The 20564-nt window shown below is 37.4% G+C and overlaps 1 protein-coding gene across 12 annotated transcripts in view; it reads right to left on the bottom strand.

The window, feature by feature from the left end:
- LEKR1 (leucine, glutamate and lysine rich 1) overlaps positions 1-20564 on the bottom strand; it is a 169237-nt gene that overhangs the window by 10253 nt on the left and 138420 nt on the right. For 9 of the 12 annotated variants that reach the window (XM_039857988.1, XM_039857984.1, XM_039857983.1 and 6 more), the window contains 2 exons: positions 18222-18521; positions 464-4177 (listed from right to left, as the gene is read on the bottom strand). In XM_039857988.1, the coding sequence (XP_039713922.1) occupies positions 3767-4177; positions 18222-18521 (711 nt within the window). In that variant the 3' untranslated portion in view covers positions 464-3766. Of the gene's footprint in view, positions 1-463; positions 4178-18221; positions 18522-20564 lie in introns of those variants that run through there. The other 3 variants (XM_039857987.1, XM_039857986.1, XM_039857979.1) reach the window with 2 other exon arrangements.

Below are 20564 nucleotides of genomic sequence, written 5' to 3' on the forward strand. Positions count from 1 at the left end.
TGTACTTGCTGAAGAAATAAGTCAATGTAAATACAGCTTCAGTATTAACCTATGATAAAGATGTTCAGAAACTTTAGTCTTATCTAGTATTTATTTAGGGCGAATTACTTAATCTCCGTGACCCAGTATTTGTGTGTGTGTGTGTGTGTGTGTGTGTGTGTGTGTGTGTCTTGTAGCATACAAGGCTGCGACTGTACCGTGTGTGTGTTGTGTGTGTGTGTTTGGGGGTTAGGGCTATCTAGTAATTTTTTTTACTCAGTGAATATAAAGTACTATGCTATATAAATGCTTGAGAAGAGAAAATTCTTCTGACTTTCTAGATCATGGTAAATATTGTCATAGGATAAATATGTTTCAGATTCGACTGCTGTGTTAAGAAAATTTTACATATGAATTCAAAATATACAAACATGCTATGTTCATACTTAAGATTCTAAAGATTTAACACAGTCACACAGTCACATTGGCTTTACAATTTATTACTACACAGAGTTAATATTTCAAAAGAAAAAGCAGAATTTCTTCCTTAAGATACCATAGACAACACCTCAGGAATTATCCAATATTGTCTGTCATGGTTTGGGGACAATTGAGGGTGTCCTGTGTAAGATACAGTGTATATTAATTGTTTTCTTAAAACATGAAAGTAAAAAAGTTTTAAATATCCATAATCATTATAGGATTTGTGAACCTTGGGAATATACCCAATTGATTTCTTGTGATCAAGAATATACAACACAATGACTAGGAACTGTCAGCTGCAGTGTATTAACACTTTTAGGATACTAGGCTGTTCTGTCGGTACAATATTGTAATAATTATAAGAACTTTAAAACTGAAGCTTGAGAAAATCTGTTCCATAATCAAAGAAATTAGCTATAATCTATCTATAATATTATAAACAAATTTTAGACTAATAGAACATTAAAATTTCTTAGTCTTACATAATTTTCAGTATTAATGTCTTCCAATCAATACCATTGCCAAAAAATATAGCTTTTAAGTAGCTCTGACTATAAATATAGTAATTTAATCCAAAACTAAAAAACTGCTTGAGAAATCTATGTTAACTATAGGGGAATTCTCTCACCTTTGTCCCATAGGAGTTAAAGAAGAAAATCAAATAGGGTTATAATTCCCTAAGGAATATTTTCTATGATATTATTTTCTTTTGGAACCTATAAATCCTTTTATTGAGGTCATGCAAAAGATTTGTCTATAAATTAAAACTTAATATCCATTATATGAATTTGAGAGACTTACTTTGTCATATTTACTACTTTCTTAATTTTGCTGATACTGTTTTATGTCAGGAGTTTGCTCATCAGTGAAAAAGTCAAGGAAGATCTGAAGGTGTTCTTAACCCCCAGGTCACATACTCTAGTGTCTTTCTTCAAAAATATAGGCGCACAGCTTAAACTGTACCATTCAAGGTCTAGGTTGAAATAAATTTAAATCTTGTCTCCCTGTTTATGGAATTCCTTCTCTGGTATACTTGTGGAATATAACTTATGGAATATAACACAACCTAACTTACTGCAAATCATGATTCTATTCTCAGAATGATTACTTATGGAATTACTCATTGTAAAAGCAAGAGTGTAACAACAAACCAAGAAACCAGGTTTTGCACTGACAGTCTTTACATCCTTTCGAAAAGTTTATGTGTGACTATCTTTATAAATTTAAATAGGTTTATAATTTAGGAAAAATGTATCCCTATGGTTTTTGAGGAGAGAGCTGTAATTGCAAGACTGTGGCAAAGCATGCATAATCACATAATAAAAACTGTTGCCCCAAATATTCTCTTATGCTTTTGCCAAAGCTTTCACTGGCTTTTGCCATCTACCTTATGTCATGAGTATTTATAATTTAAACATGTAAACACCAGAGCAGAAACATAGAGGTCTAGTGCAGTGGTCTCTGGAGCCTGGCATGACTACTGCTGACATTATATATGATTTTAGGGGGTATACCAATTAACATTTAGTATTTTAATAGATACACATCTATTTTAAAGTGTATTAGAGAAAAACATACTAGCAAATCGACCTCATCACACTGATTCATCCTTGGGTCAAGTTTCCTTTTTACATAAATTTGAGATTAAAAAAAGGGTTCATTTAAAGAAAATATTAGGTTAATACAGCGTAGGTGCTTCCGACAAAAGCCATGATGGAGGAGGCCAAGGCATCTCTGGTGAGTGGAGAAGGCTGGGGTCAGGTAACACTGGTTCTGGTTCTAGCTCTGTCACCAACTAGTGGACAAGTCAGACCTCTTTGGGCATCTATTCTTTATTTGTAAAGAGATGTTCTATGATGTTCTCTTGTCAAATGCCATTATAAGGAACATCAATCTCTGTAAACCAAAAATAAGCATCCTAAGCCTTAACTCAGGATGTGCTCACTTCAGCTGGTCAAGGAAATCAGTGGACCAAATGTGGAACTATTTTGAGGTTAAAACAAAACATCTACTACTGGTAGATTAGATCAAGTCTTTGAGAGATTGTAGATAAACTTGATTTTGCTTAGTAACTTTAGCTGTTTTATACATGGGAGGGATTCCAAGTACCTTTGGATTCTCTCATCAGTGTGATAGCCAAATAGCAGAGAGTTTTACCTGCCATATTTCACATGTCTTACTATCATTCGAATCTGGGAGTAAGAAACCTAGATGTCCTTGATGCAGTCAGATGACGGATTTAAATTAGGCCAGTCTTGGAAGAAAAATACACTTCTTTCAGATGGAGAAAAAGATGGATGAACACTGGGTGAAGGTAAAAAGTAGTGTTTTAAGAAACAGGAGAAGCCTGAAGCTTTAAGATAACTTAAAATGGCTGGACTGGCTCTTGGTTTTAATTTTTCACTCTGAAAACAGAAAACATGTTAACCAATTACCCATTTTTAGGGGTGATAAAATTTGAACCCCAAATTAGTGTTATGTGCCTCTACTAAACTCTCAAATCAAAAAACCCTGAGTACCAGAAATCAATCAATACTCTCTACTGAGTAATATTTTCATGGCCAGGCTGTTTCCTAAAATGATCTCTATAGTTTGAAAAGTAAAGCACCTTTTCCTTGAATTGGAGTTGCTTATTCCTTTTTCTAGATCTCCAGCGCCCCAGGGAAGACTGTCTTCCTAAAGGTTAGCTATCGCTACTTCTGATCTAGCCTAAAAAGAAATAGGACTCACCAATTAGATTGTGAGGTGAAAAGAGAAGATGGTGACGACGACGATGATGAACACTGAATATCTGAAGTAAGCGATTTGGAAACTATCTAAGGAATAAAGTACTTTCATTTTCTATTTAGAATACTAAATACATCTATCTATTTAATCTATTCAACTTAACAAACAAATTAAAAAAACAGCAACAAAAGCAATACAGTCTATTTCTTCTAGGGATAGTTCTGCTTGTAATGACACACACACACAAAAATAAAAAAGATGCTATGGGTGAAAAATTTTACCTATTATCTCTAAAAGGGCATGTTCATAGAGCACATCTAAACATACAATACAAAACTATAGAAATTGGCCCTCTGGAATACCAATAACTTCATTATCTGTTGTAATTTCAAAGGCCTCCTGGAAAATGTGGCTTTGCCACTTCTTAGCTTTTACAATTCTCTTGTTTAAAATATCTATAGGCAGGCATTCTTGGTCTGTGATACTAATTTGATCTTTGTCACCCTCAGTTACCAGTGTCTCCGGCACTCTGAGAAATACCAAGCAAGCCCTGTGGAGCTGCTCCCGACTGGATCAATCACTGCTGAGTCAGTCTCCTCCGCAGAAGGGCAGCCAGCCTGTGTCTGGTCTCGTTTACTGAAGATGCTCGACCCTTGGGAGGATGTGGGTGGGGGAGAGTGGGCAAACCTGAGCTGCTGACCCCCTTGGGCTGACCTGAGGTTGGGGAAGTGGTGGGTTTGGACGCTCCATGCAGGCTGGGGATTTTGATGCCTTTTTCGGAGCTCAGTCTTCCGAGGCTCCTCTCTCCCTGATTACTGACCACAGCAGCAGAGGTTAGGCTGCCCTGGCTGAGGGAACACGGTGACAACGGTAAACTTCCACTGAGCTTCTTGAGCTCCAGAAGCTGTTCTCTGGCTTGACTCAAAGCTTCCGTCAGTTCAAAGCGTTCTTCACACTCCTTACGCACTGTTTCCTGAAGAAAAGTGTTCTGAAATGAGAATAAAGCGGGGCGGGGGGAAGCATACCTAGCTTTAAACAGTTTACATATGGATAGTTCTTGGCATTATAAATTGAGAACTGAACTGGGAATCAGAGCCCTGTGCTCTTTGATTATCCATGAACACTCTACCACGTGGACAGAAAAGTCAAAAACGTGAATGATCTGTGAAGCTGGAAAGAATTTAAGAGAACATTCGATTCAGTCCTTGCAGTTTGCAGAAGAGGAACCAAGAGTCAGGGTCACTCAGGTGGAAGTGGTGCAGCTGGGGCTGGAACCCAGCACCTCATGCCTACCTCAGTGGGATTTCAACTTCTCTGCGCCTTGTGTTTCAGACACTAAGTCCTGCCCATGTGATGTCTAATCATTAATATCTGTCGTGTCGTTAAATATGTTAAATGTGTTATGTTATACGTTATGTTGTAACGAAGGTAGACTGCAATACTATTCTAAGACAAACAAATAAAATAGCTTGAATTTTAAGACTGAAAGAAGAAAATATATCAGCTATAGCATTTAAACAATAAAATCACTTTGTATGATGCCTTCTCAATAGAACCTAAATACACTGACCATTTTATATTCTGTGAGATATATATCAAAGTAAAGAACATTTCCTATTTTTAACTCCATTCAGCAATCATTTATCAAGTTACCAGAAGCTATAGTGGATATAGTGCCTGCCCTCAAGAAGTTTGCAGCCTCGTAAGTCTGAACAGGGTCACTCTTTTTGTTCCCAATAGAATTTGGAGCCAAGGGTGGAAGCTATTGGGGTTTAAGTCAAGGAAGAACATTTTTAATAGCCAGAGCTGGCTGAAGGATACCCTGAAAGGTTGAATCTCACTCGACTGGGACATATCAGAGAAAACTTAGGCTTCAAATGTGTGCCTGGACTAGAGGTCATTAAGGCCCCTTCAAATTCTTAGACTCTACATTTCTAGATTAAGAGTTACTAATCTTTCATCCATAGAATTCATCAAAATTACTTCAAGGCCTATGGTAAGAATTAGGTCTTAGATCTGACTAATGTCCTGACATTCATGTCTGCATGTTGTCAAAAAAGAGTCTGAAAAGTAAACAAGTCAAAGCGATATCTGAATAAATAAATACAATTAAAATGATTGTGGTATAGAATTCTTCAATTAAAAATGAACTTCCATCAGTTTAGCTTCTTTGTGAAAACAGCCAAGACATTCTCAAGCCTATCAGTGGAAAGCATTCTTCTAAGGCTTTACTGACTAACCTGCTGTCAGTGGAACTAAATAACAAAGCATCTGAGAAAGCACCATCTTCCTGTATTTCAGTTTCTTTTGATTATAGTCAGAAATCCATTCAATTTAAATTTGGTAATCAATATTGAAGAATGTGGAGTAATTCCAGATTAACAATTGCAGACTAATTTCCTATAAAATCAGTGGTGTGTTTGGGTCACACAAAGCCTCACATTTACACATATTATTAACATACACACATGATCAATGTATCCACATATATTTTTCAAATCATGAGGGATAATTACTTGGTTCTAGTTATTTTCTTCCTCCTCCTCCTCCTCCTCCTCCTCCTCATTCATTTATTCATTTATTTATTTATTTATTTACTTACTTACTTATTTATTTATTTATTTATTTATTTATTTTTGAAAAACAGGAGACCAAGGATGGTGTTTGTGGCTTTATCATCTGGGTCTCATGAACTCTACCTGAAATACTTGTTGAAAAGACAAGAGAAGGAGGGCTAGAGAAGAAGATTAATAAGATGCTACATTAGGTGTCATCTCATTTCTTGCTCCCGACAACCATATTTGACAAAGAAAGACAAGGAAGCTTAGACTGGTTATATAACTCGCTGAGAATAACCTAGTTCTAAAGTAGTGGGGCCCTGCCTGCTTCCAGGGACCTGTTCCAAGCTGCCTGTGTCTAAATTAATTGTATAATTAATTACATCAAGCGTGCAGGAGTCATTTTGTTCGAGGACACTGGAGCAATAAAAAACAGTAACAGTAAGGCATTATTTGGTTTTGCCCAAGTTTTCTACACTTAATCTAAACTTTCTTTTGAAAGGAAACAATATCAATGCATTATGTTTCCTGTCTACTAGTAAACTGCCAAAATATGTTGAAGTGATTAGATTTAATGGGTTTTCGATAAATTAGTATGAAAATGCCTTTGGTTAAGAAAGCTATGAGCATGCACAATGGACAAGTGGTTACCAAAGGGGAAGTGGAAGGGGGGGAGGGGGAAGTAGACAAGGGAAAGAAGAGATAAAAGAAAAGAAAAAAAAGAATAAAAGAATAAAAAAGAGAAAAAAGGTAAAAAAATTTAAATCATTTCTTCAATTAAAAAAAGAAAGCTATGAAGAAGAGTTAATTTTATTCGAATATACAAAAGAAAAAAATGGATAACAGTTAACAATGAGGTCAATAAAGTGGTGACATGACTAATACATGCACCAATATGAAAGGATAAAGTGATGGGTGATAAAGGATAAAGTGATGACAAGAGCTCTCGTTAAAAGAAATATAAAATTCGATCCATTTACTAAAATTAAATGCGAGTCTCAGAGGAAAGGAGTAATGCTCTATAGAAAACATTCATAAAGCAGGTCACTTGAAAGCTATTTCAAGCAAGTGACACGCCACTGAAGGAAGAAGTGAAAAGGTGGAATGAACCCAAAGATGTTCCCATAACAGTAATAACGGAAGCAAAGTGCCCACCAGCTCCAGATTAAACTGTGGAAGGGCTGCTGACTATCTTGGTCTGGGGCCCGCTTCTCTGGAACTCATCCTTCTTCAAGGCTACTAGCTTCCAGAGAAAAGGATGAATCCTCTTCTATTATTTCCCAAACGAGGAGGACCTCTGAACTGAAAGCAGGATCCGAAGCTAGGACTTCTATTTTTGTCTGTTCTACAAACACTATGATATCTCAGATGAATCTCATAATATCTGTATATCCTCTTCCACCATTATGTCCTCCTTTAAAATTAAGATTATAATTCAGTTTGTACAACCAGCAGTTCATGTATTATCATTTATTCAATTATAGAGAAAAAAATAGAAATAAGACACATCGAGTTTAGAGGATTGCTATTTCAGAGGTGGAGTGTGTGAGGCAGGACAAGAGTACAAGTGAATATAGCCAGAGTCAGAGTCAGTAAGACACATTAGTGGAAAATTCCGCCACATGTGGAAAAGAATCATTCACTCGTGGTTAGATTGCTTGCAGCAATTTAGGCAAATCAATTGTCTTTTCGAGTTGTCTTTTTGGAAGGCTGTTGCAGAATTTTAATATTTTCATTGAACAACATGGGAAAATGTGTAAAATGGAATATGTTCGGAGAGATTGAAAATCATGGGCAAACATGAAAATAATCAGCGAAGCCGGAGCATTGTAAGTGTTTTAGGCAAAATTATCACTGGCCATATTTTAGCGTAGTGAAATAGTATCACTGGATTTCAACTAAACTAGGTCAAGATGAAAAGGGAGGCATGAGCCAGGTGAAGAAAGGGTAGTGGGGTTTTCCAGGCAGAGTGGGAAGTGAGAGAGGGAGAGGCACATCTGAGGATGACGCGTGGCTTAGAATGACTCAAGCGCAGAGTACACAAGGGGAGAAGAGAACAAGACTGAGGCGGGGAAGAGTGAGCGGTGTCACACGGAGGATTACTTACTTTGGTTACATCCTAATATTAGAGTTTTAACTCAATTCTGAGTGGCATACGTAGTCATCGAAAGATTGATTTCAAGCAGGGGGCTTACACGGTCCAATTTGCATCAAAGGAAAATCTCTTTGCCAGCTCTGTGGAAAATGGCTCAGAGTGGGCAAGATGGGAAGAAGGGAGGAGGCCAAAGTTTTCATGGAGAAGGTTCCTATCCTGACTGTCCCTTGGTTAGGTTGGTCTAGGGGAGGGAGAACTAGAGTTCCTGGGTCCTTAAGCCATGCCAGTTTGTAGACATATCTGTAGATATGTTCTGCAGATATGCCTACAACACTTTCAGATGAAGGCCACTTTAAATGGGCTTGAAATATGCCTTAACTGTACTTCCAATGGGTGAGCAAATGTCAAAATAAATTAGCTCATCTTTCGTTTGAAGTTTATAATATAAAAAATTGGCCAATTTCCTCCACTCTGCAATGTAAGAGTGGTTTATTTTTATGTTTGTTTTCATTTTTATCCTTAGAAACAACTGGATTGCTTTCAACCGTGGAAGGAGCAAGAAAAGGCTTTTCTGGGTGACTTGATCATTCTGAAGGTGAGAATCCTAGTTGTGCTGGAAATCAGCTGTATTTGGCATAATTTGGGGGGAGCATGCAAGGAAAACAAGTCCTCAGTGAAGGATAAGCACAGATGGGTGACTTCGTCCACGCTTTATACCCAGTGAGGTCTGAACCAGTCATGGAATGTTCAGATTACAGTTTCCACCAGCACAGACTAGACATATCCCAAGGTGAGTGCATGACCAGCCAGCTGGGTGGGGAGCTAAGGTAAAAGGAAACTCTGTGGAAAGGTGTGGAAACCAGAAAGATGAGTAGGAGTTAGCAAAGGATGTGCCCAAACTTCTATTAAGGCTTCTGTTCAACTAATGTGATCAGCCCAAAACAGTGCAGAAAAACAGTGGAAACGAACCTTTCATAAGGCAGGAATGAGAGTCTGAATAGATTTCCAGAAAAGAAGTAAGATGGATGTCAAGCAAGTTCTTCTTAAAATTGTATTTCTATGCTTGCAAACATAATGGACACTGAAACGACTACAACAGACATACCAAAACGGAAGCAGAAAAAGAGGGCAATAGCCTTTGGACTGATCTGCCTCAAGAGCAGATTTTCAGAATGGGGAGAAAGAGCCCATGAAGACACAGTGTTCAGGATCTACTTTCCTAAATCAATAATCTAACTTTAATTAGATTTAATTAGTATTAATTAAATACAAAAAAAAATTTCTCCATATTTTTTCTTATTCTGTCAATTTTCTGGTGTTTATATTTTGCATCGCAGCTGACTGTCTCCAACATGTGAAAGGCAGCCTTGCCTGGATCTCCCTCTCTATGGCTAGAGACTGACTCAGACTGACCCGCACCCCCCTCCCCCCATCTGCCTCATGCCCCAAGGCTAAGGTTCTCAGGTTGTCAGTTCAACTATCCTCTTTGATAGCCCCTGCCCACAAAAAGCTTCCCTGACCCTCCCTCCCCTGTTCTCTGTGGAACCAGAGGTTAGAGAACCTCTATTTACCCCTTTACTCTTTGAAGAGACTCAGATGTTCTAAATTTATTCAGTCCCAAAGTTGAGAACCACTTGTTTGTTAATTTACTAATGGCTACTTTGGTTTCTCATAAATGGAATTAACAGAGAAATGTGTGCTGTTTCCTCTATATCAATTAAACATACAAATACAGCAAATGCATATTCTAAAACTAAGCAAATCCTTCTTGCGAAAAAGCGATTTGTGTTGTAACTGTCATGTAGTCTTAAAATTTAATCATAGAGTTTACATAAATCTGTCCTTGCCAGATTTATTCATAAATTTTCCTAAATAAATGGATTTTCCTTCCTTTTTATTTTTAAGTAGATTATATGTTTGGAAAATATTTGAAAACACCAAAGAGTTTTAGAGTCATTCATGATCTCAACATTTAAAAAAAATGTTTAAGAAGTGAAACCCCTGTGCATCTCTTCCTACCCCATAGTGGTACCTACTGTACATAAGTGGGTAAATTCTTCCTTCATTTTTTCCTATCATCTCTGGAGAAACATATGCACTCTCCCTTCTTGATTTTTAAACAAGAACAGATGCCAAGAAATGGTCAGGTGAACCAATTTAAACAGCTGTTGTAAAGAAAGCAAATACTCATCTACAATCCATTAGCCACAATTTTGATATCCAAAAAGCCCTGATAAGAAAAAATTTTGTAACCCATAACATTTGGTACTAACATCTGACTGGACTGATAATCGTTATTTATTTCACTCAGTGGGGTCATTCCTCTGCTTCACCACAGAAATATTATTGTTATTGCATGGGAAGGGCTGCCCTGGATCTCTGGGGCCATGTGTACTTTACTAACTTCCTAAAATTCAGTATAATTTGAATTCCAAAACCTATCTGAAACCAAAGTTTTTGTATAAGGGATTGTGGCCCTGTATAAGTTCCATGACTCCTTTTTTAAATACTTTCTTTCCTTAAAGTCCTTGCTAGTATTCTTCTCTAGTTTTTCCCCTACCTCACTAGATGTCCCTTCTCTGTCACCATTGCTGGGTTCTCCTCTTCTTCCCAGCCTCTGAAAGTTGGAATGCCTGTTCTCAACTCTCTTCTCTATTACCTCATTCCCTGGGCGATCTCATTCAGTCCCATGACTTATGTATCGGATGCATGTGGATGTCTCCAAAATCAATATCCCTACTCAGCCTTCCCCGCAAACAGACTGCCCATTCAACACCTAAATTTGGATATCTAAAAGACATATTAACATCATGTCCCAAATCTGATTCTTGCTACTCCTTCCCACTTGTATTCCTTTACTAGTGTTTCTCATCTCAGTAAATATCACTGTCTCTTACTCATTTGCTGAGATTCCAAACTTTGGAGTTATTCTTGACCACTCTTATGCTTTTACATTATCCAACCCCTAGCAATTTCTGTTGTCTCTGCTTTGAAAATATATCCTGAATGTGGCCACTTCTCACCTCCTTTACCACTATGACCATCAGTGTTTTTCTAAATCTTTTCGAGTCTTCTAATGGGTCGCCTCCATTTTTGCTCCCCTTCAACCCTTCAACCCATTTTCCACACAGCAGTCAGAGTTAGTCTCTAAAAATAAGTTAGATCATGTCATTCCCTTGTTCAAAATTCCCAGGTGCGTTTCTATTACTTAGAAAACAATCCGAAATCTTTACTGCAGCTGATAAAGACTATGTCCTCATAAACTGGCCTCTCCGACCTTGCTTTCTGCCACTGTTCTCCTTGTTGCTCACTGAGCTCCAGCAGTGCTTGCTGACTTCCTTGTGGTTTCTTCGAGGTTCCCAGGATATTCCTCCCCTTAGGGCCTTTACACTTCCTGTTCCCTCTGCCTGGAATGTTCTTTGCCTCGCTTCAGTTCCGCTTGAATGTTATCTTCCCAGAGTCCGCTGGCCACCCCAGCTAATATAGCACCTCTCCTTCAGAAAGTATTCATTTATCCTGCTTTTTTCCCTTCTTAGCATCTTTTTTTTCTTTTTTTTTTGAAAAATTGTTTACATGTTTAATGAATGCATAAACAAATGCAATGGGCACATAAATGTATACCTAGGCTTCTCTCTGGGGTTATGGGTTCATGGAGGAGCTCTTTTATTCAGAATTGAAGAATAAAATAGAAATGTGTCAGGCATCTGTTATTAAAGTTTAAGCTAGAATATGCTTTGTCTGAATTCTTTTATTTTTCATAGTCTTAAAAAAGATCTCAAGGTTCATAGTCTGTTGTGTATTTATTTTACTTATAACTTTCCTCATTTTTCTATAACTACGTTCTTCATCCTTTCCTTTGCCCCCCTCTCTATCAGGTCCTTTTTATAATTTACTCTTTTCTATTATTTTGTTACTTTTAAAATTAATTACACATAGTTAAAAAATTAAAATAATAACAAATTATAATGAAAAAAGCCCTCCTTCCTACTTCTAAGTCCTGCCTCCCAGAAACAACTATATTCAGGTTTTTAAACTGTTTCTTTGATATTTTTCTCTGCATTCCTAAATAACATCATGACACAGTTATCTTGTAATTTTTCAATTTTGAAGTCATTACCTACTGACTTCATAGAATGGAAGACAAAGATTTAGCTTCCGATTCTAATTCCTAATAGAAGTTTCTCCTCCCCCATATTTCTATCACAATTTTTAATTAAATCATAGTCTGCTATATATGGTTATAGTGTATAAATATTATGCACACCTGAGCCATATAGTATACTACGATTATATTTCCTTTCTTGCTCAGCTTCCTTCCAGAGTTAATTATTTATCTGCTTAGATTTTAAGTATTGATTACTAATTTTCACCAAACCCACTTACAGAAGTGTGACTATCTTCTCAACATGTTTGAGCACTCCATGCAATCTATTAGTTTCTCTTTGTTCTTGGAGTCATACTTCTAAAACTCCTCCATTCTGCTGAACCCAGCCTGGTTGTTCTCTACATCTGTTGCTCTGTTATTCCTGGGTTTCTTTCTGCTGTCATCCTGGGGATTCTGTCCTCCTCTCTCCTGTGTTGGAATTCTCATTTCCCGATTCCTTTCTCTTCTCCTTTTTCAGTTTACTCCCTCATTGTGGTGTCATATGAGTTTTCTGAGTAAGGCTGCAATATCATTTGTAATGATAAGGCTGAAGTAAGGCTGAAGTATCATTTTTTGAAGTAAGGCTGAAGTATCATTTTTTGAGAACTCTAATGTCTGTAAATACCCTTATTTGACACTTGCATTTGATTGATCATTTGGCAGGATATAGAATTCTATATTTCTTCAGAATTTGGAAGCTATTGTCTTCTAGTTTCTACCGTTGCCATTAAGAATTCTGATGCCGTTTGATTCCTTTTTAAAGTGACCCCCCCCTTTTTTTTTCTGGAAGCTTTTGAATACTTATATTTATCTTTAAAGTATTGACAGTTTATGATGAAGTGCTTTGGTGTGTTTGCTTTGCTACCCATGACGCTGGGGCAGCCTTTTCAATACAGAATTGCATGTCCCTTCAGTACTTGGAAATATTCTTGAATTAGTTCCTGAATAGTTTCCTCCTTTCCATTTCCTCTGTTCTCTCTTTCTGGAACTCCTATTAGTAGGGTATTAGATATTCCGGCCCGATCGTCTACTTTTCTTTTCTTCTCCCCATCTCTTTGCTTTTACTTCTGCTTTCTGGGAGAGTTCTTCACCTTTATCCCAAATATTACATTTTTTAACTTCAGCTGCTATATATTAATACTTATTCTTGTTCTTTTTTCATAGCTTCCTGTTCATGTTTCATTGATGTAATATTTCTCTTTTCTCTGTGAGGAGATTAATTATATTCTTTTTTTGAAGTTCACTTTTGCTTCCCACACTGTTTTGTAGCTATTTCTTCTAAGTTCTTTTTTTATTATTATTTGTTTGATCCTGGTTTCTATATGTCATATTAGAGGTGTTCCTCAAATGCTTGGTGATCCTTGGCTTTTTGAGTTTAAAAATGAATCTCCAAAAAGTTACTAGAAGTTCTGTGTGCCTAGGTAAGGGCTGATGGACTAGTATACTTCTCGGTGGGCAGACCGGAAAGGGATATAGCCATTTCATTGGGAGATCTCAATTGTCAGTATCCATAGGTCTTTTCTTTTGAGCCAGCACATTTTTCCACAGACGGCTCTTCCAATTTCCTTGCTATTGATATATTAGCATGGTTGTCCGTGTTCTAGAAAATGAATGGGTAAAGTGGGCTGGGAAGCCACACCCTTTAACATACAGACTTTCACTCTAGCTTTATCCCGCTGTTGGGTATCCTTAGATCCAAAGCCTCTCGTATTCAGGTTTTCTACAGTGTAAACCTTTGGTACTCTGCCAGCAAGGTGGATGTAGGCAACGTAGCATTTAGAGACAGCATCTGAGCATCTATCTGCTCCTTTGGTAATTATTCGAACAGTTCTGTTTTCAGATCCACTGTTCTTTTCCTCTTTTAGAGGTATCTGGTGTCTCCGATTCCTGAGCCTTTCCAGTGTAATGACACATAATTGGGTTTGTTCCTTTCAGGATTCTACCTCGCTCCCCCACTCCCTACAGGCATTAGATTTCAATGTCCTCTGGACTACTAATTACCTCTCACCCATACCTTGCTTTCCATTTTCCAAAATTTAGTCAACATCTTTTTCATCTAGTATCAACTCCTGTCTTATTTTTTTCTTTATGAATTTATTTGCTTTTTATTAATTTACTGTCATTTTAGTTGTGTTTTGGGATGAAACGGAGATAAACATATGTATTCAATTCTCCTTGTTTAACAAAAGCATTCCTTTCTCTTTTTGAATATCTTTCATCTTCATTAGATGGCTACAGGAACTGGTAGAATTTAAAACTTCTGCCCTTTTGTTTTCTTTATCTATAGTCTTAATACAACAAAAATATTGAACTCTCTGCAGTGATTTTTCTTTGATACTGATAGTTGCACATTAAGATTTTTTTTTTTTTTTTCACTTACCACATTCTTTTTCTGGATCACAACAAGGCCTGTAACAGTGGGGCCACGCTGTCTCGATAGGACTCACGTGAAGCTGGTAGAAGAAAAAAACTGGCAGCAAAAAACATGTGATCTATAACTTAGTTTTAAATGATAATGTCGTATTCTCTAACATATTATGTTCCTTTTCTGACTTCCCTCTTTTTTTTTAATGTTACAGTTTTTTATGTGTGTGTCTGCTCCCTATGAAGAATTTTCAGAGGCCCCCTTTTCACATTTACATTTCCCATACACTTTTATTTTCCATTTTCTCTCTTCTTATTGACCCGCGCCTTTTCTTGTTTCACCTTCTTGACCCTGTTTCTGTGGCTGCTCTCCAATAATCCCCGCTCCAGGCAGGAATGCCCACTTTGCCCTTGAGAGGCTGTGGGCTTTCCTCCTCTCCTTGAGAACTTTCATTATACAAAGAAAACAAAGTCCTTCCATTCTCTGGCCTCTTGAACAAGAACACAGCTTTCCTCTCCTTAATTAGCTTCCTTATTAGACCATTAATTTGTCTTCATTTTAATGGGAATTTGTTCTCCACTTAAATGTGGCTTTTTTTTTTTTTTTTTTTTCCCTCTCCAGAACCTGAGGAATTTCAAGTGTCTGGAATGCATGGTCTAAATAGTAGTGCTTTTCATTTTACATGCTACAACCTCTATTCTTTTTGGCTCATAACTCCTATCACTTTTATTGGCTCATTTCCTATTTTTATAAGAATTTCTGGACTTTGTATGCCTAACTAAGAAGCAGCCTTAATTATTTACTATTACGGTTCAGTTGTAATTATTTAACTTTTAATAGAAAATCTAGCCTCCCCTCCCCTCCCTCCACCCCAGCAAAAGGAAATCTGCCCCCTGGCATGCCCTTAGGTAACTTTCCCTGTGGGACAATCCCCTTCTACTCCCAGTAATGATTCATAATCATTTACATACCATCGCAGTGTCTTGTATCTTTCAAAAGTCCACATTAAAAAAATAATAACAATAAAACTTCATCTCTAAATGGCTTTCTTTTACAATTAATGAGCAGGAACTGCTCCAAATTAAGCTCTTCTGTCTGAAAAAGATATTCGCTCTTTACTTTTAGGCTAATTTCTCTTGGCAAAATTTCCTCCAGAGGCCCTGAGATTGGTAGCCCTAAAATGGCCCTGTTACCCCTGCCCTCCTGCTGTTGACACTTGTGTAATCCCTTTGCTTTGACTGTGGGATGGACTTTTTGACTCACGGAATTCAGCAGAAGTAATGGGATGTCACTTCTGAGATTAGGTTACAAAAAGACTTGGCTTCTATCTTGGGCACCCCCTTTTGCGCTCTCATTCTTGCTCACGTGCTTGCTCTGAGGGAAGCCAGCTGCCACGTGGTAAGGTTCTATGGAGAAGTCAGTGTTATAAGGGAGGCCTCTGATCAATAGCCTGAAAGGCACTGAGGCTCTCAGCCCAAAAGTCCATGAGGAAATAAATCCTGCTAATAACCACAAAGTGAGCCTGGGAGTCAGTACTTCCCCAGTTGAGCCTTTGGATAAGGCTGCAGTCCCTGACAATCTAACACTAACCTCATGAGAGGCTTTGAGCCAGAGGTACCCAGCTAAGCCACAGTCAGGTCACTGACTCACAGAAATTATGAGATAATAAATATTTGTTGTTTGTAGCCACTGAATTTGAGAATAATTTATTGTGCAATGATGGAAAACTAATATAGGCTCTTAAGACCAATTTTTAAATTTTTAGTCTATGCTTTTTATATAAAGTTTCTGTTTAGGTCATTCTTTCCTCTTGATGTCAATTTAATTACTCATTTAAGACTTTCTTTAAATTTCTCTTTGAGAGCAGGCAATGGCAGTTATCAGTCTTCTTCGTAATTACATATCAAGTGCCCAGCACAGGGCCTGGCACCTGGATAGAAACTCAATATATATTTACTGGATTTGATCTTTCTGTCTTTTTTCTACTTATCCTAGTTTATACATTATTCCTCACTTTCCATGTTGCCATTTCTTTTGAGATTTAAGAGTTAGAAAACCTACTGGTCTAGTCGCCTTGAATGTTCTCCCCTTTAACCTGCTGTCCCTCCTCTAGAACTTCAATGCTGCTGTCTCATTTGAAGCAAATCTGCATGCCCTCTCTCTTTCTCAGGGTTTCTCCAGCAGAGTTGAGTCCATGTGAACTCTGCCTTCCCACTCCTGCCTGGACTGGAAGCAGCCTCCTGATCAGGAAAGCTGTGCTGCTGTGTTTCAACAGGGGACACTCAATCGTCTGTGACTCCCTAACCTTCGGCAAATTAAGTAGTGTGTTTATTGTCATTTTAAAAGTAAAAAAAAAAAAAAAAAAGGAGGTCTGGAGATGAATGCTAAGACTGAGGGTCACTTTGAAATTTAGAAGTGGAATCACTAGAACTCAGGCTTCCTGAGAGAGGAAACAACATATCATGGAAATTCAAATTTGCATCTTGGCTCCACCATGCTGTGTGTGACCTTGTGGAAGTTATTCAACCTTCTTGAGTCAGTTTCTCATCTGTAACGTGTAAATAATTTCTACTTTATAAGGTTGTTTAAACATTGTTCTTGATCCAGTATTCTGTCCATTCCCCATTTTAACTTATATTTATAACTCCTTTGCAATAGGTTCACTTCATAATTATACTGATGTCATCAACTTCTTGTTTTGGCTGGTAATTTAAATATCGCGAGAACATGGTGTATTTAATTGTTAATATTATTATTAGCACTTTCCTTTTATTCATTCATTAAGATGCCAATAAAACCAACGAAAATATTACTTGTCATTGACATTTAGAATCTTCTTCCATTTGCCTTTATTTGCTACACTGCTCAAATATTCTAATGTGATATAACTTTGGTGATTAGAGAACAGGCTAATTGCTCTACTGCCTTAGTCAGTTCAGGTTTCTATAACAAAGTACCATAGATTGGGTAGCTCAAATAACAAATAACTTATTTCTTATAGTTCTGGAGGCTGGGAAGTCCATGATCAAGGTGCCAACAGATTTGGTGTCTGGTGAGGACCTGCCTCCTGTTTCACAGATGTCCTCCCTCTGTGTCCTCACATGAGGGAGCTCTCTGGGTTCTCTTTTATAAGGGCACTAATCCCATTCATGAGGGCTCTACCTTCGTGATTTAAATATTTCTCAAACTCTGCACCTCCACATTGGGAATTATGTTTCAACATATGAACTTTTAGGGGACACAAACATTTAATCTATAGCATCCACCGTTTCTAAACGGCTTAGTAGTTCAGAAATGAGATTGTTACAAAAAAAAAATTCAAATTAAAATATGTCTACTTCGGTGTAAATAAAAACACTGCTGAAATAAATACTCATGCATACAGAAGAAAAGACCAATACATGTAAATTACCTTAGAAGTTTAGGTTGACAGAAAGACAAATCCTAAAGAAAATTACATTTAAGATACATCGTCCACATGTTATTTGAACTTAAGCAACAAGCGCTCTAAAAGTTTTCTGGCAAAAATTTAATACAAAACAAATAAGACATAAATATATAATGATTACTAATCTTAGAGGTTTTAAATAGTCATTTGCAACACAGTAAAACTGGGCGCCAAGAAAATCTTAGATATTATGTAGTTCAATGTATTCATTTTACAGAAAAGGAAGCCAGGTCCAGAAAGGTTAAGTGACTGCCTAGTCAAGGACAAAACCAGGATGTGATCCCAGGTCCCTGACTAACAGTCCAGGACTGTGCATGACACCAAGCTGTCTTTCATGTTTTTGTTTGTTTGTTTATTTTTTTTTTTTTGAAAGAACATGTGCTTTTTCACTAATTGCAAAGGTGCCACCGTCTGCTTCTTACCTCTTCCTGGGACTGGTTAAATTGCTGTATCAGCTGTGTTTGCGCCAGCATTACTTTTTCCAGTTCATCTGACTTCTGTTTTATTTCCTTCCTCAAGTCTTCTGAAACAGAATAACTATTGTCAATTTCCTTTTTCAAGTGAGATTCGAATTCTGCAACCAAATTTTTAAGGTTTTCAATTTCCTTCTCCTTTGACTCAGATTCTTCGGTATACTGGACCCGGGATTCGTGGAGTTTTTTTTCAAGATTGGCAACTTCCAGCTTTAGATCTCTAGTAGCACCTGAGATTAAGTCAGATATCTGTAAGATAAATCTTGTATTAGTTTTTAGGCACTATCTCTAGGTAACTACAGAGTTCTTATGGTTTTAAGAGGCTTATTCTAAGTAATCAGTATACTGTTCTGATCAAATGAAAACAAAGCCTATGACATATGCAGTCCTTCAAGATTTTCTTTTTAAAAGTTAAGACTAAAACTTTTATTTTTACCACCTTAAATGGAATCACATTAATTACTTGAGCATCCTTAGAAATATATAAACCTCTGTAACTGGACTGAGCTATCAAGAATATCTCAAGTCATGATCAGGTGCTGTCTGGACTCACTATAGTGTAGCTTTGGGAGCTAGAAATGCCTGATGCTTGGGGATGCACTTAGGGGAATACTGCAATTATATTTTACTCATACTATACCAATAAGTTTTTCTTTGAGATTTTTTTTTCTTGTATATGATGACTGAAGGTATCTAACATACTACACCTTCTAGAACAGCACTGCCCAATAGAACTTTGATGATAAAAATATTCTTGAATGTCCAACATGGTAGCCATTAGCTACATGTGGCTATTGATGATGGTGTGCTGGTAAATGTTTAACAACTGACTCACAAACACACACAAGCCAGATTTGTATCTGATTTCCACAGAGTAAATACTCTCATAATTCCAAGCTACCAAGGTGGGTGACATCACTGATCACTGAGTTGGGAAGAAATGTGTGAAACAGGCTCTCGTTTGCCAGTATTGGCTAATGAGCATTGAAATGTGGCTAATGTGACTGAAAACTAAATTTTTAATTTTATTTAATTTTAATTAATTGAAATTTAAATAGTCGCATGTGGCAACCATATTAGTGCAGTTCTAGAGAATACCAGAATACTTTAAAATATACTGTTTCTCAAGGTGGTATCTCTAGATAAAGAGATGAGAAAATAACTTGGGGAATATTTTTCTCATAGTCGTGAACGTCTTTAGAAGGGAAAAGATTGCTTATTTTCTCTCTCCTTAAAAAAACAAAACAAAGAACAGAAAACAAAACAGGAAGAGCAAAGCTGCTTCTGATGAAACATACCCTTATTATTTATGCTACGGATATTGTCATACAATAAACATTCGTATAACAAGAAATCAGCCCATGGAGAATCTGGAAAACGTTCAGAGACCAAAGTTCCAAGGATTTTGTGAGCTATTACTTAAGAATTAAGTATCTAAAATTTGTTCCAAATGTTAAATTTGTATTAAAGTAATTTTTATCAGAAATATATTCACCACACTTAGTAATTTTATAAATTAAATTAATATGTCATTATCTTCAATTAATCCAGGGAGGAAGAGGGTCACTGCTGGTTCCAGACAGTAGTTTCCATGATCCTAAAGTGAGGTGACACTGAAACGGAGTAGGCTATCCTTGGGAGAAGAGGCTCAAAGAGCCGCAAATATGTTTTGATTTTTTAAAAATCAACAGAATTTTGATTTTTTGACTTAGGACTTCATTTGAAAAACTGTAACCCATGGCAAGTTGGGGTCTGCCTTTTGGCATTTGCCTGCCAATTGGGCCCTGAGACATCTAGAACTACAGCAGTCTGGAGGTGAAGGGGAGGACAGAAGGGGCACCAAGGGGATCCAGGGCTCGGCTGGGGGCGGGCCTAGGGAGCGAGAGGCCCATCTAGGGGAGAACCTGTCTAGGGGACGTGGAGCCTTGGGTGAGCTGAGGCTCCAAGGTCCCAGCACGTGCTCCACTGTCCCAATAGGATTTCACTTACAAAACATAATTTGAAAGATAAAGTTATCAATTGAAACTTCAAAACAGCATTTGCAGAGCATTAAACCCAAAGCATGAGCACTTTCTGAGTGTTGAGCCCTGGATACCGCACTTGTCACACACTCATGTACCTGGCCCTGCATATTGTTCACAGTGAACTGTTGGGAGGGCTGTACCACCTCCCCTGTACACCAGACAGAGCCCTTAAGTCTCGTCTGATGCTTAATTTACACAGACTGCTAATGAATTTATTCGAAATATGGTTTCCACTGTATCTTGCTTAATATACACATATACACACACA

This window comes from Pteropus medius, unplaced genomic scaffold (genome assembly GCF_902729225.1).
Source record: "Pteropus medius unplaced genomic scaffold, Ma_sr-lr_union100, whole genome shotgun sequence".
Classification (NCBI taxonomy): Eukaryota; Metazoa; Chordata; class Mammalia; order Chiroptera; family Pteropodidae; genus Pteropus; species Pteropus medius.